Source organism: Dipodomys ordii, unplaced genomic scaffold, assembly GCF_000151885.1.
Source record: "Dipodomys ordii isolate 6190 unplaced genomic scaffold, Dord_2.0 Scaffold10, whole genome shotgun sequence".
In the NCBI taxonomy this organism is placed as follows: Eukaryota; Metazoa; Chordata; class Mammalia; order Rodentia; family Heteromyidae; genus Dipodomys; species Dipodomys ordii.
The window spans coordinates 23,016,594-23,031,800 of NW_012267226.1; the positions used below are offsets into that span (position 1 = coordinate 23,016,594).

Genomic DNA, 15,207 nt, shown 5'->3' on the forward strand with positions numbered 1-15,207 from the left:
GCGTGAGCCACCAGCACCCAGCTTGTAATTATTTTTTTAATGGGTTGTAATTCTTATATTAATTCAAAAATGAAGTTAAAAAAGAACTGAGCAGGAATTACTGATCATTGCCAGTCATTGTAATATTAGCTACTCAGGAATTTAAGACCTGGAAGATTGAAATTTGAAGCCAGTCTGGGAAGAAAATTCTTCCAGATTGTATCCAAAATAAACAGCAAAAAGTAAGACTGGATGTGTGGCTCAGGTGGTGGTAGAGCACCAGCCAAGCAAATTAAACCAAGCAAGCATGAGGCCCTGACTTCAAGCTCTAGTACTGGGGGAAAACAAAAAGACCCCTTAACATGTAGAAGGCACTTTATCAGGGCATAACTTCTCAACGAACATTAGACCTACTATCAAATTGTTCATCAGAATCGTGTCATGTCACCAGCTGGAAACCAACACCTCGCCACGTATGCCTCACATATCTGTGTCCTAATTAGTTAATTAAATAAATGGCTCATTCATTCCTTGTTGATTGTTTGTTTATTTAAAGGACGGTGGGCCTCAGGCAGAAGAGCTGGCATATCCAGTGCCATTACTCTGTGCCTGGACCTTCTATAACTGTTCTTTCATTGATTCTCCTCACCCTAACCTCTCTGTTCATTGACTCTCCTCACCCTAACCTCTCTGCGTTTATGGTGCTTCCAGTGTCTCTTGACAGTAATACCTGTGTCTGTGGCTCTACCTTGATGAGCCAGTTTGACAAGTCAAAATGGAAATTACCCCTGGCTCTTAGTGAACCTTAAGATCTTTCAAAGGCTCACAAGACATTCTTTATTTTTTCTTTGTCGGTCATAGGGCTTGAACTCCGGACCTGGGCGCTGTCCCTCAGCTCTTCAGCTCAAGGCTAGCGCTCTACCACTTGAGCCACAGTGCCACTTCCAGTTTTCTGGTGGTTTATTGGAGATAAGAGTCTCACAGACTTTGCTGCCCAGGCTGGCTTTGAACCGTGATCCTCAGATCTCAGCCTCCTGAGTAGCTAGGATGACAGGCGTGAGCCACCAGTGCCTGGCAGACAAGACATTTTTTTCATAACTTATTTGAGTCTTATCATGATCTACTTCAGGACTGCAGTCTACTGAACAGGATTTTCCTTCACCCTCTCATATTTACCTGGTGTTTTGTTTTGTGATGACAATTTTGTTCATGGTTCTTTAGCTAGGCCTAAGAGTCCTTAAAGGATCAGGAGAATTCGATAGCTGCACCAGAAATACACACAACCAAAGCTGGGCACCAGTGGCTCATGCCTACAATCCTAGCTACTCTGGAGGCTGAGCTATGAGGTTCACGGTTCAAAACCAACCACTCTGAGCAGGAAAATCCATGAGACTCTTTCTCCAATTAACCACCAAAAAGCCAGAAGTGAATTTGTATGGCTCAAGTGGTAGAGTCTCATCCTCGAGCAAAAAAGCTCAGGAAAAGTGCCCAGGCTCTAAATTCAAGCCCCAAATACCCCCCCACACACACAGACACACATAAACGAATACTTGCAACCCCGAATAAATGACTGTGTCCTGTTCCCCATTCTTTGCTGGCTGCTCATCTACTGCACAATGTCATTTCACAGCCCAGCAGAGGCTCCCGAGTTCTCCTTCCAATGCTGATGACAGCTACCCATAAGGCTGAAATGGAATAAACGTTCTTACTTGTTTTTATCCATCCCCTGAGTCACATTTCTTGATTGTTAAGTGGGGCCAACTCTGAGTACTTTAGGCCTACAGGCCCAGGACTGATTTTCTGAACTTATTTTCAGCACAATAAAGCATTCTCCTTTCCAACAACAATCTGGAGGGGGGGGGAGGAAGAAAAACCATCATGCTTGCTTCACCTGCTCAAAGATGCAGCCCCACCACCATTCCCATTTCCCTAAAAGCTTTCTCCAGCCCACTAAAAATATCCAATGTTGACAGATGCAAGCTATCAATACAGAGACTCAAGATCCTAGGGTGAGAAGTAGCCAGAGGCAAAGTCTTGATAAACAGCTCAAATTGGCTCTTACTCCACAGGTGACTCCTAGTTTATCTGGGTAATTGTAAAGGGCATTTTACTGCAAATCAATTAAATGAAAATCTTTTTCAATCCTTTTTAACTGTGGAAAAGGGAGAGGGTAGAGAGGGCCAACCTTTGTAAGCTAACAGGTGATTTTAATTGGAACTAGCGGCTTTATACCATGTTTTTGACCCATTCAGGAAAGGCTGAAAAAAGAAATCAATAAATTTCCATCAGCATTTGCCCTCCTGGAGTCTTATAAATAGAATGGAGACACGAAACCCAGTTAATGGCTTCATCAAGCACCTTACAGATTCTCTAACAGAATTAAATAGGTTGCAGGTCTAGCACGGCTATCCTTCAGACTGAGCCTCAAAAGGTCTCAGTCTACCAGGTCCTTCTAGGTGCCACGTCTGCTCTCATCCTTTCCTTCTCAATCCCAGCCCGGCCCCAACCATAAACAGTGCTAGCTCAGCAATGTGAACCCAGTTATTGAGAGCAGAGCATAGACATGGGCCGGGTTTGTGCCCTTAACATGGATCCATGGCGAATCCACAGGGTCCAACCGTCAGGGAGCTTCATTTCAGCCACACATCAGTTGTGTAATCTTGGACAGATGATTTTACCTTTGCGTGTGTGTGCGCACACGTCCGTGCATGCGTGCTGGTACTGGGGCTTCACTTCAAGGGCTCTTGCTCTTGCTTGGCTTTTTCTAAGTGGCACTCTATCACTTGAGCCGCAGCTCCACTTTTCTGCCATTTTCCCAAATCTCACAGATTTTCCTGTCCAGGCTGCCTTCCAACTGTGATCCTCAGACCTCAGCTTCCAGAGTATCTTGGATTACAGGCGTGAGCCATGGGAGCAAATAGAAAATGATTATGTAATAAATTCCAGCTTCCTTTTTTGTGTTTTGGGAAAGAGGTATTTATTTGCACTTGAGGAGGGGTGGACTAATAGGCCTAGAATACCCTGAGTTTCTTTTTTGTGCTTTGGACTCTTTTACTAAGTATTAGTGAAAAGCAACAGTAAGACCCTCAACTTTTTTTGTTGTTTTCATCCTGGTACTGGGGCTTGAACTCAGGGCCTTGAACCCTTGCTCAGCCTTTTTACTCACAGTGACTCTACCGCTTAAGCCAAGCCTCTGTTCTCCAGGGCTTTCAAGTGTTCCATAATAAGTAAAATAGAATCCAGCAGAGGATAGGATGGTGGTTGGGGGCGGGCATTTGGGAAAGTTGGCTAAAGTTGCAATTTAATTTATAGGCTTGTTAATTTGACATAATCCCCCATACTGCCTAGATAGATTATTGTACCCTTCATAATCATACGACTATAATTCACAAAATGAATTAATAATTTAAGATAATCCCCACAAGCCAGAGAAGACATTTCTCCTTTCTTGCTTCTCTGTAACACAGCTGAAAAATGCTAAAACTTTGGGGACAAAATGTTTGACAAAAATCTCAAAAGCAAAAGTCCAAAGAAGAAATAAGTAGAAATAATTTAACTTCTAAGACCTCACACGGTACAATACTAGGAAATAACCTGGCAGGCAGACTGATGTTAATCACAAGTTATAAATTAGAAATCTGAACCATGTTAGCAGTAATCACCAATAAACAGAATGGCTTGAATTTGAAATTAAAAAGAAAGAAAATAATGTAACCAACTAGCTGTGTGTCGGGTAGGCAATGATGGCAGAAGAAATGAATTTTACTGGTCTTCGCCTCTCATTACTGAAAACATTTTGCTTCTCTTCCAGTCCACTGATAAACCCCACAAGCTAAGATCTTGAATGTACACACCCATACACAAACACACACGTGCACACTTCTCATTCACAAATCCCACTAGGGGCTATGGGGAGACTGGACTGCACACTGCTTACTATTATGAATGTAAGAGTCACATAAACCACCCAAGAGGGTAAGATAGGAGGGTCATGAGTTCGAGGGCAGTCTGGGCTACATAGTGAGATCTTGGAGAGAGAGAGAGAGAGAGAGAGAGGAGAGAGAGACTATTGTCCCCATTTGTGTGATGGGAATAAAATAATAAAATGTAGACTAGTTCATAGGTTATAGTGTGAATTCAATGAAAAACAAAAACATTAGCTGGGCACTGGTGGCTCATGCCTATAATCCTAACTACACAGGAAACTAGATCAGAGGATCTCAGTTCAAAACTAGCCCAGGCAGGAAAGTCTGCTGAAATTCTTCCCTTCAATTAACCAAACAAAAAAGCTGGAAGTGGGGCTGTGGGATGGCTCAAGTGGTAGAATGCCAGCCTTATGCAAAGGAGCTCAAGGACAACACCAAAGCTGTCTGACACACACACACACACACACACACACACACACCCCAAACCTCACATCCATATTCATCATATTTGCAAGTACATGATGTTTGGTAACTGTCTGTCACTAACACACTGAGAACACCTTTAAGGAAAGCCACAGCTCACCGTCTCTGTGAACCTCAGATTGTACCAGGATGCCTAGCCTCTGTGAGGCATTCCAGAAATGACTGCTAGATAATTCACCATGTGCAGGGCTGGGGTGGAGTGGGCTGGGGGGGCGTCAGGGAGCACGGGGACACCCAGCAATAAAGTCATTTGCCCAGGGTCACTGATGCCACACAGCCACTTCAAAGCAGAGCTGACAACTCTTGCCGGTGTGGGTGCCCTTTAAGTGTCTCGCTCCCTAAGTGTGTAGATTGTACCTGACTGAGCATAAGTCTGGGGGAGAAAGATTCAATCAAAGTTCCAAGCCTGATTTCATTCCTGCCAGAGCAGAGTGAGTGTCTGTTCCTCCCTTTCTCTGGGCCTGCCACAATCCCAGCAAATAGGCTTTTAAATTAAGTAGTGATTTGGAATGTAAGTGAGTGCATTTAAGATGCTAAGAGACGGAGAGATCCTAATGGCTGAAATATTTGTCATATCACAAGTAAACGGAGTGTTTCGGGGAGTCACTAATATAACTAATTTTTTCCAGATCCTCCTCTGCTCTGTGTGAGAAGATGAGGTCAATGCAGGTTGAGCCAGCCCGGAGTGAGCAGCTGTCGGGGGACTGAAGAGAATACTGATGGATGGCTGAGGCATCCACACTGTTTTTCTTGAGCAACCACAGCCCAATTGTGCAAATTAACCAGCCGCAGGTTGCTACAAATGAAAAGGAGGCGGGGGGGGGCGTGCAGCCCCCATCCTTTCCTCCCCCGGAGAGCAGCGATGTGCTGAAGGGAAGATGGAAATAGTTAAATGCGACTCCCTCCTCCCTCTCCGTGTCCCATTCTCTAATCTCCTCCGCAGAGAGCCTCAATCATGTCCCTCAAACCCCTTCTGAGCAGGCCCAGAGCCTGGGCCTCACCCCCACAGAGGTCAGCACACAACCTCTGCTATAGCCATAAAGGCCATTCTGCCCATGAACTGAAAGCTGTCAAATACATGGGTATGGCAGAGCATGGTGGAACACGCCTGTAATCTCAGCACTTGGGAGGATGGCATGTTTGAGGACAACCGTAGCATATGACCCTATGATTTTACAAAGAGAATAAGCAAATAAAGCCAGGTGCCAGTCTTACAACTGTAATCCTAGTAACTCAGGAGGCTGAGATCTGAGGATTGAGGTTCGAAGCTAGCTGGGCGGGAAAGGCAGAAATGTCTGCAAGACTCCATTTCCAATTAACCAGCAAAATGCCAGACTAGAGACTATGGCTCAAGTGGTAAAGCACCAACCGTAATAAGCAAGGAGCCAAGTGAGAGTTCAAGGCCCTGAATTGAAGCCCTGGTACTGGTGCGCACACTCACGTGCCTCACACACACATACACATACACACACATATAACGACACAAACGAGACAGCTGGTGAAACAATGTTACGCCATCTGAGCTTTTCTAAGTCTCTTGAGAGGATTCCCCAGTGAGCAGAGTGGGGTGGGATTGCAGGGAGGCTGGGTGTGGGGAGGGGTCTTCCCTACCTCATAAAAATGTTAGCCCGGCGCCGGTGGCTCACACTTGTAATCCTAGCTACTCAGGAGGCTGAGAACTGAGGATCGCGGTTCAAAGCCAGCCTGGGCAGGAAAGTTCATGAGACTCTTATCCCCAATAAACCACCAGAAACAGGAAGTGGCGCTGTGGCTCAAGTGGTAGAGCGCTTGTTTTGAGCTGAAGAGCTGAGGGTCAGTGTCCAGGCTGACTTCGAGCCCCACAACCGACACACACACAAAGGAGCAGGGCTTCCTCAGCTGGATGAGAGCCGGTTCACACGCCTGCTCGCCTTAGCGTCCAGGCCTTTAATCACGCTCTCCCCTTGCCTCACCTGCCCTTTCCTGTGGCTTTCTCCTGCTCATTCCTCAGGACGGGCTTGCCTCTTCCAGGAAGCCTTCCTTGATCAAGCCTGGGTCCATGCCCTCCAGAGGATGTCCTCTCTCATTGCTCACCAGTGTCTCTCTCTCTCTGCTGTCTTCCTCATCCCTTTGCTCGAGCTGCTGGAGGGGATGAGGCAGGGAGGACTTAGTCCTCCTTTGTGTGCCTAGCACCCTAATAGCTGACCATTGAGTGAGATGCAAAGCCACGGGGTGGGGGGGGGGCGGCTGCAGAGCTCCTCTCTTGGTCCCCAGCTCTCCTGCAAACCTAGGCTAGGCTAGGCTAGGGGGTCTGAGGGAGTGATTAGCTAGTCCCTTAGTGTGAATCACCAATGCTGCGACCCGTTCAGCCGCAGCCACCCCTCCAGCTCCTCCAAACCAGCCAAGTGCTCTTCCAAGTTCCTCTCTGGGAGTACATCGACCTGCTTCTCACGAAAACCTTAGACGTGATAATAGCAGGGGGACAGAGAGAGAGAGAGAGAGAAAGACAGGAGGGAGGAGGGAGGAGAGAGAGGGAGAAAGGGAGAGAGAAAGAAATAACAAGGGTCGAGAGTAGACAATTGGTGGCAACAAGATGAACACTGATTAATGAGGTGGGCCTTGCCCTGGCCTGGCCTGGGGAAGGTTTGTGGCTGATACCCATTAAAGAGCTTAATGAAATAATTATAATTCCCTCCCAGAGCACGGGGGAATCAATAGCGGGGACTCTGAGCCACTCTGGGGGTGGCGCCCCACCAGCCTCACAGTTCAGGGCAGCAGGCAGAACGGGTAGAAGCAAATGCAATTGACACAGAAGTTGCATTAAAAGAGGGCAATAATAGATTAAAAGCTGCCGGGATCCTGGCGACTGGACGTCAATATCCTTTATTCTGTGCCTCGCCCCAAGTCTGCCCCTTCATGCACTATTAGCCCAAATCGATGGGCTGTCAGTTGACATCACCAGCTACAGCATTAATGCGAGCTCACAAAGGAAGCCTCGCTCTGTATTATCACTCTCTCCCTTCCAAATTACCACATAATGCAGGCTGCAGGCAGCTTGTGACATGTTAGCACCATACACGATTTGTTGGGATTGGACTAAACATTTCATAGCTAAAGATTTCATCAGAGACTTGATGACAGAAATAAACTGCTATCCACGGGGAAATCTTGGGAAATAATAGAATTAAGCATTGCTTGAGAATCTGGAGGAACGGTGGAAGGGGAGAAATGAAACCTGCAGCTGGTGGCCCGCTCTGGAAGCAACTCCAGGAGAAAGCTGTCATTAGAAGGCTTTTTGTGGGTCCTATTTGTTTAGTGGGTTGTCTAGGGTTCAGTTTGTACCTTTTGTAAGACTGGGGAAGGGGTCCCTCCTCAGTACAAGAATATGTGGTTTATGCCGGGCGCTGGGTGGCTCATGCCTGTAATCCTAGCTACTCAGGAGGCTGAGATCTGAGGATCGAGGTTCAAAGCCAGCCCAGGCAGGAGAAACCGTGAGACTCCTATCTCCAATAAACCACCAGAAAACCGGAAGTGGCGCTGTAGCTCAAGTGGTAGAGCGCTCGCCTTGAGCTGAAGAACTGAGGGACAGGGCCCAGGCCCAGAGTTCAAGCCCCACGACTGACAAAAAAAAATATGTGGTTTAGCCAGGCACCGGTGGCTCACGCCTATAATCCCAGCTACTCAGGAGGCTGAGATCTGAGGATCTCGGTTCAAAGCCAGCCCAGGCAGGAAAGTCCGTGAGACTCTTATCTCCAATAAACCACCAGAAAACCAGAAGTGGCGCTGTAGCTCAAGTGGAAGAGTGCTAGCCTTGAGCTGAAGAGCTGAGGGACAGCGCTCAGACCCAGAGTTCAAGCCCCACGACCAACAAACAAACAAAAAAAAGAGTATGTGGTTTATGGGGCTGGGGATTTAGCTCAGTGGAAGAGCATTTGCCTGGCAAGTGCAAGGCTCTGAGTTTGGTCCTCAGTTCCGGAAAAAAAAAAAAGAAAGAAAGAAAAACAATGTGATTTGTTTATGTCCTTCTGGCATAAATATAAGACTTATATCCCCAAAATGACCAGAGCAAGTTGGGCACCTATGGATTACACCTATAATTCTATTCGGGAGGCTGAGATATGAAGATCCAGATTCGAAGCTAGCCTGGGGCAAGACAGTCTGGGAGATTTATTTCCAGTTAACCAGCAGAAAGCCTGAAGCAGAGCTCTGGCTCCAGTGGCAGAGCTAAGGGACAGCACTCAGGCCCTCAGTCCAAGCCCCAACACCAGCAGAAAAAAAGAGCAAAAATCCCACAAAGACTAGAGGTATGATTCAAAGCACCTGCCTAGCAAGAAGGAATCTCTTAAGTTCAAACCCCAGGACATTAGCAAGGCAATCAGGAAAGGCTGACCCAGGGAAATTTTTCTCTCCTGGTTTCCCACCTCCACGTTTCAAAGCTCTGTATTCCCCCAGAGGGTTCTGTGAACCCTCACCAAGCCAGGCACTTTGACATCCATTCAAATCATATGGTGCCACATTCTCACAGGGTGTTTGTCAGCTAGAAATGCTTTGTTTGCAACATTCCGGGCTGATTTCCTTCCTTATAGTTCACTGCACAATCTGTGAGAATTTTGTCAGCTTGGCAGCGAAGGTGTGGCTCAAGTGGCAGAGCAACACGTAGAGCTTCTAAAGCCAAGAGAGCAAGGTCAGTGGTGAGGCCCAGTACCAAAAGTCCAATAGCTTCCTCCAGGTAAACGGGTGGCAGCTTTACAATTAGCTACTGCCATCTAGTGTGCAAAAATATCCTCACACTAGTAGGTAAACTTAACAGAAGCCAAAGTTAAAAACTAAAAGAAAATTCTCTTACCCTGTTCCTTCACAGAACCCTAAAGGCCACTTTTCTATTAAAGCTCAGGGATGCAAACATTACCCCACCTGCAAAGGATTATTAAAAGGCCCCTTTTTCCTTAAGTATACAAATATAGTAACATTGAGGATCTTACCCCTGTAGTAAGAGCTGAGGAAGTACTATTCAGGAAATCCTGAGAACCATAGTAATCAAAAACATTTTAACAAGCTAAATATGCAGAAGCCAGTCACACCTTCTTAAAACTGACTTAGGGATTCTGATTTCTCTCTTGCCCAAATTCAGTGGTGCACTATAAAAAGCAAATAAAGGGGCTGGGAAGGTGGCTCAGTGGTGTCCCTGGGTTTGATTCCTCAGCACCACATAAGCAGAAAAAGCCAGAAGTGGTGCTGTGGCTCAAGTGGTAGAGCGCTAGCCTTGAGCTGAAAAGCTGAGTTCAAACCCCATAACGGACAAAAAAAAAAAAAAAGGTAAATTAAACCAGCCATCTCTGCCAACATTCCTATACAACCAGCTCTATACAACCTTATATATAAAACAATTACTCCTGCCCCCGTATCTGTACATACAGATGATCCAGACATTCTCCAACATGTGGCATTTTCTATCTCTGAACTGGATCTCTCCATTTTCTTTGTGCCCATAATGAGGCTTGAATTCAGGGACTGGCCTGGGTGCTACTGTCTTTTGCTAGTTCAGTGCTCTACCACAGCTACCACTTTTGGCCTTTTTGGTTTATTGGAAACTGTTTTCATGCCTGGGTTGCCTCTGAATTACAATCCTCAACTCTCAGCCTCCTGAGTAGCTCAGATTACAGGTATGTATGAGTTTCCTGTGTTGTTTTGCTCTCTCGGACATCTCTACTTCTGACATGAATCCTGTGTCGGCCCTGCCGGTTTGGTCTCAAGTATCTAGGATTGTAAGGCCTCAGTCACTATTTCCCCTTATTAATACTCTTGGTTTTCCATCAATATTTCGTGTGGGGTGGGAATGTGGCTGTGGTAGTGCTTGTCCAGCATGCATGAAGCCATGGGTTCCATTCCTCAGTACCAAACAGAAAAAAGCCAAGTGGCACTGTGGGGCTCAAGTGGTAGAGTGCTAGGCTTGAGCAAAAGGTCAGGGGCAGTGCCCAGGGCCCCAGTTCAAGCCCCAGGACTGGCAAAAAGAGGTATCTCCTGCCACTATCCTCAGCTTCAGTGTGTATACCCTCCAACTAGCCTGCAGAACAAACATTTACTGGGAGTCATATTCACATTGCTATTCAAAAACACCTGTTTTCAATAACCAATGTGACAGGGCCATCAGATGACTTCCAAGATACTAAGCTGCCAACTACAAGTTACCTGTTTGCCATTATCCACCCTCAAATACCAACTCTAAAATAAGTTGAAACTTGGTTACACCATGAATCCTAATGTTGGGTATGGGACACCTGTATTGTACTTAAGGTTAAATTGCTAAGGGTACCTAACCAGATGACTCATACCTGAAATCCTAGTTCAGGAAAATGAGATGCCTGAACCGCTGATCAAAGTCCATGAGTACTCTTCAATTAGCTAACAAAAATCATGGAGCTACTGAAATGCGAGTGAGAGCTAAGGACTGAAGCCCCAAGCCCTAATACTAGCATAGTAAAAAGCACCAGCTACACAGGCCAGCAACCTTGCTACTTTGACCTGTACAGGGGAATTAATCCCTACCACCTATTGTCATAGCAAGGTTTTATTCTGAAGCTTACTTTACTATCAAGCATGGCCTCTAGGCATTAAAGACTTGACAACTTCCCTTTACCTTTCTTGGCTTAGAAAGGGTATGGTGACTCAATTCCCCTTTCACCCCATCTGCCCCATCTCATTTGGCAGTACTCAGCTGCCCTCAACAGGATCAACCAATGTCAGTTGTGAAATTAACTTCATCTATTGGTGCTTAATAGAAAGGTCTCAGACATGCCTGCCTGGGTTGGTTTTGAACTGTGATCCCCAGGTTATTAGCCTACTATGTAGATTTAGTAGCTAGGATCACTAGTTGCAAACAGCCAGTGGATTGTTGAGCCACTATAGCCCAGCTGTGTCAAATTAGAGGCTTTTTAATCTGCAGTTGCATTACCTAGCTCTAAATTGACAAGTTGACCCAAACAGCCCACATTGGTCATTAATACCTATTACCAAATCCACCCTTAACTATGCATCAAGGCAACTCAGGAAACATGACAATTGTGTGCCAATTTTAAATATATTTATTTAAGACATTGCATTTTCCACTTACAATACAGTGCTTTATAAAGTGCAATGTTTATATTTTTCCCTGTGTACATGTTCCATATTCAAGTATTGAGAATGCCCAGTAATTTACTACAGCAGCTCAACTTTTAAAAGCTGCTATAGAAGTTGCTAAATTTGGGTCTTTAAATGTTTTCTTGTGTGGAACAATGCTACATGTATGTTTAGGTTGCCTTAATCAACCTCTTCAATGGTGGGCCCAGAGGAAGCACCGCCGGAAGGAGGAGCTCCTCCACCAGGGAAGCCTCCAGGCATGCCTCCTGGCATGCCACCGGCACTCTGGTACAGCTTGGTGATGATGGGGTTGCACACTTTCTCCAGCTCTTTCTGCTGATGTTCAAACTCTTCCTTTTCTGCAGTCTGTGCAAAGCGAGAAATATTGCTAATTACTTACACAGAAAATGGTATGGAAAAAGCTACAATTCTAACGATGCCAATCTATTATTCTTCACACATGTTCTAGCTGTTAGGATCCTTCTGATAAGGGATAAAGCCAGCACATAAAACTCATTCTGGCCTTTACTTGACCAGGTCACTCAGACATCCAAGGAAGGTAAATTACCAACATGGCTTTCAATTCTGGTGGAAACCGCGAATGTTTTGGACCATTCATCCTTGTGACCCTTTCCTCCAAACCCAAGCTCAAAAACCTGGTAAACACCATCATCTTTCAGAGCACTAACCTGATTCTTATCCAACCAATTGATGATCTCGTTACACTTGTCAAGGATTTTCTGTTTATCCTCATCGTTGATCTTGCCCTGGAGTTTCTCATCTTCAACAGTTGCTTTCATGTTGAATGCATAGGATTCCAGTGAATTCTTAGATGATACCTTGTCCCTCTGTTTCTCATCTTCAGCTTTGTATTTCTCAGCTTCCTGAACCATGCGTTCAATGTCCTCCTTGCTAAGACGACCTAAAATATTTAAAGCACATTGTCTCAGAGTTCAAGACATTGCTGTTTCAGCAAAGTGAAATATACCCTACATTCTCCATTAATTACTCCTCAGTATTACTACTGCAATAGATCACTGCCCACTTACCTTTGTCATTGGTGATAGTGATCTTGTTCTCCTTTCCTGTGCTCTTATCTACAGCAGAGACATTGAGGATACCATTGGCATCAATGTCAAAAGTGACCTCAATCTGAGGAACACCTCGTGGTGCAGGAGGTATGCCTGTGAGTTCAAACTTTCCAAGAAGGTTGTTATCCTTAGTCATGGCACGTTCACCTTCATATACCTTTAAGCAAAAGGTACAACTTTAATAGACTTGTATTAAAGGTTTGTGCAACAAAATTAACTTTAGATTGGTCGCTCAGACATCCAAGGAAGGAACTGACCAACACAGCTAGTGTTTCTGGTGGAAACTACGAATGGTTGTGGAATCAATCATCACAGCAGACCAGTTCCCTTATTTATGTGTTATGTCAATACTATCTGAAGATTGTGAACACATACCTGAATGAGCACACCGGGCTGGTTGTCAGAATAGGTGGTGAAGGTCTGAGTCTGCTTGGTAGGAATGGTTGTATTGCGTTTAATAAGGACTGTCATGACTCCACCAGCAGTCTCAATACCCAGGGACAGAGGGGTGACATCCAAAAGCAGCAAATCTTGAACATTTTCAGACTTGTCTCCAGAGAGAATGGCTGCCTGGACAGCTGAAGGGAAAAGTCAAGTGTTAGAAAGAAGTACACAGAATTTATGCTCAGAAATTATAGATCTCATTCGCTCAGACATCCAAGGAAGGAACTAGCCAACACAGTATTTCTGGTGGAAACTACGAATGGTTTTGGAATCCATCATCACAGCGAATGGTTTGAGCGACTTAGGGAGGCTGCTGACCCAAGAACGTATTAGGGACAATGAGATTACCTGCACCATAGGCAACAGCCTCATCGGGATTAATGCTCTTATTCAGCTCCTTCCCGTTGAAGAAATCTTGCAGAAGCTTCTGGATCTTGGGAATACGGGTGGAACCACCCACCAAGACAATGTCATGGATCTGTGACTTGTCTAGTTTGGCATCACGGAGAGCTTTTTCTACAGGATCCAGAGTGCCACGGAAGAGGTCAGCATTCAACTCTTCAAATCGAGCCCGGGTGATAGAAGTATAGAAGTCAATGCCTTCGTACAGGGAGTCAATCTCGATACTGGCCTGTGTGCTGGAGGAGAGGGTACGCTTGGCCCGCTCACAAGCAGTGCGGAGACGGCGGACAGCTCTTTTGTTCTCACTGATGTCCTTCTTATGCTTTCGTTTGAATTCAGCAATGAAATGGTTTACCATTCGGTTGTCAAAGTCTTCTCCACCCAAGTGGGTGTCTCCTGCTGTAGATTTGACCTCAAAGATGCCATCCTCAATAGTGAGGATAGAAACATCGAAAGTGCCACCTCCTAAATCAAAAATCAGCACATTTCGTTCGGCCCCAACCTGTCATAAGGGGGAAAAAACAATAAGCGAATGCACTTGAATCTAACAAATAAAACCTAACAGATTAGCACCCACGAGACATACCTTCTTGTCTAAGCCATAAGCAATAGCAGCAGCAGTTGGCTCATTGATAATTCTCAGAACATTCAGACCAGCAATGGTTCCAGCATCTTTTGTTGCCTGGCGCTGAGAGTCGTTGAAGTATGCTGGGACAGTAACCACAGCATTTGTAACAGTCTAAAAGCAAAGGTAAGGGAAAATGATAGTAAGCTACTGTACTTAGGTGACTAAAAATTGCCAGACTAATACCAAATGGTCATGTGCTAATGCCAGGGACTTGCTACTTAAGACTAACCCCTATTTGAAGCTCTTACCTTCCCAAGATAGGCCTCTGCAATTTCCTTCATCTTTGTGAGAACCATGGAGGAGACTTCCTCTGGGTAGAAACTTTTTGTTTCGCCTTTATATTCAACTTGAACCTTGGGCCTGCCTGCATCATTCACCACCATGAAGGGCCAGTGCTTCATGTCAGACTGGACAACAGCATCATCAAACCTACGTCCAATCAAACGTTTGGCATCTGTAAAAGACATTAAGATTCAATTATTTCAGGGCATCTCCGCTCAACAGCCAGGCATAATAAGTGTTACACCGAAAGCCCAACACAGCCAGCACTGAAAGGAAAAGCCCAACCCACAACTAATGCTACATCCAGATTTTCATCTCTGAGCAGCAGTGGTGCATCCGTTTAAACTTGTTTGGAAAGGAAGCTACTACCTATGTTCATTCTGCTAGCAAACTAGTGGCTCACCAAAAACAGTGTTGGTGGGGTTCATCGCCACCTGGTTCTTTGCGGCATCACCGATCAAACGTTCGGTGTCCGTGAAGGCAACGTAGCTTGGCGTGGTTCGGTTGCCCTGATCGTTAGCAATGATCTCCACTTTCCCATGTTGGAAGACACCCACGCAGGAGTAGGTGGTGCCGAGATCAATGCCAACTGCAGGTCCCTTCGACATGGTTGCTGTGGGGGAAAGAGAACAGAATCACCATGAGGCCTTCATCCTGGACACCCTTTTCTCCCAGAGCACCTTGGGCAGCGGCAATGGCCGCCGGGCCCGGACTCGCTCCCGAGGCTGACCACGTGGCAGGGACGGGCGGACGCCGCAGCCCCGACAGCAGTGCCAAGCCAGAGGAGCGCGGGCCCGCCCGCCTGCGCCCCCTACAGCCCCGTCTCGCCGCCACTCCGCCCGCGCCTGGCGCGCGGCCCCTTTAAGAGCCGGAG

At 46.0% G+C, this 15,207-nt stretch overlaps 1 protein-coding gene across 1 annotated transcript in view; it reads right to left on the reverse strand.

Annotated features, from left to right (window-relative positions):
- Window positions 1-11,430: 11,430 nt before the first annotated feature.
- Window positions 11,431-15,207, reverse strand: part of Hspa8 (heat shock 70kDa protein 8) — a 4,364-nt gene continuing 587 nt past the window's right edge. The window contains exons 2-9 of the mRNA XM_013009650.1: window positions 14,737-14,946; window positions 14,300-14,505; window positions 14,010-14,162; window positions 13,370-13,925; window positions 12,953-13,155; window positions 12,536-12,734; window positions 12,176-12,408; window positions 11,431-11,852 (exon numbers count right to left, since the gene is read on the reverse strand). Coding sequence (XP_012865104.1) covers window positions 11,667-11,852; window positions 12,176-12,408; window positions 12,536-12,734; window positions 12,953-13,155; window positions 13,370-13,925; window positions 14,010-14,162; window positions 14,300-14,505; window positions 14,737-14,941 — 1,941 coding nt within the window. The 5' untranslated portion in view covers window positions 14,942-14,946 and the 3' untranslated portion in view covers window positions 11,431-11,666. The remainder of the gene's footprint in view (window positions 11,853-12,175; window positions 12,409-12,535; window positions 12,735-12,952; window positions 13,156-13,369; window positions 13,926-14,009; window positions 14,163-14,299; window positions 14,506-14,736; window positions 14,947-15,207) is intronic.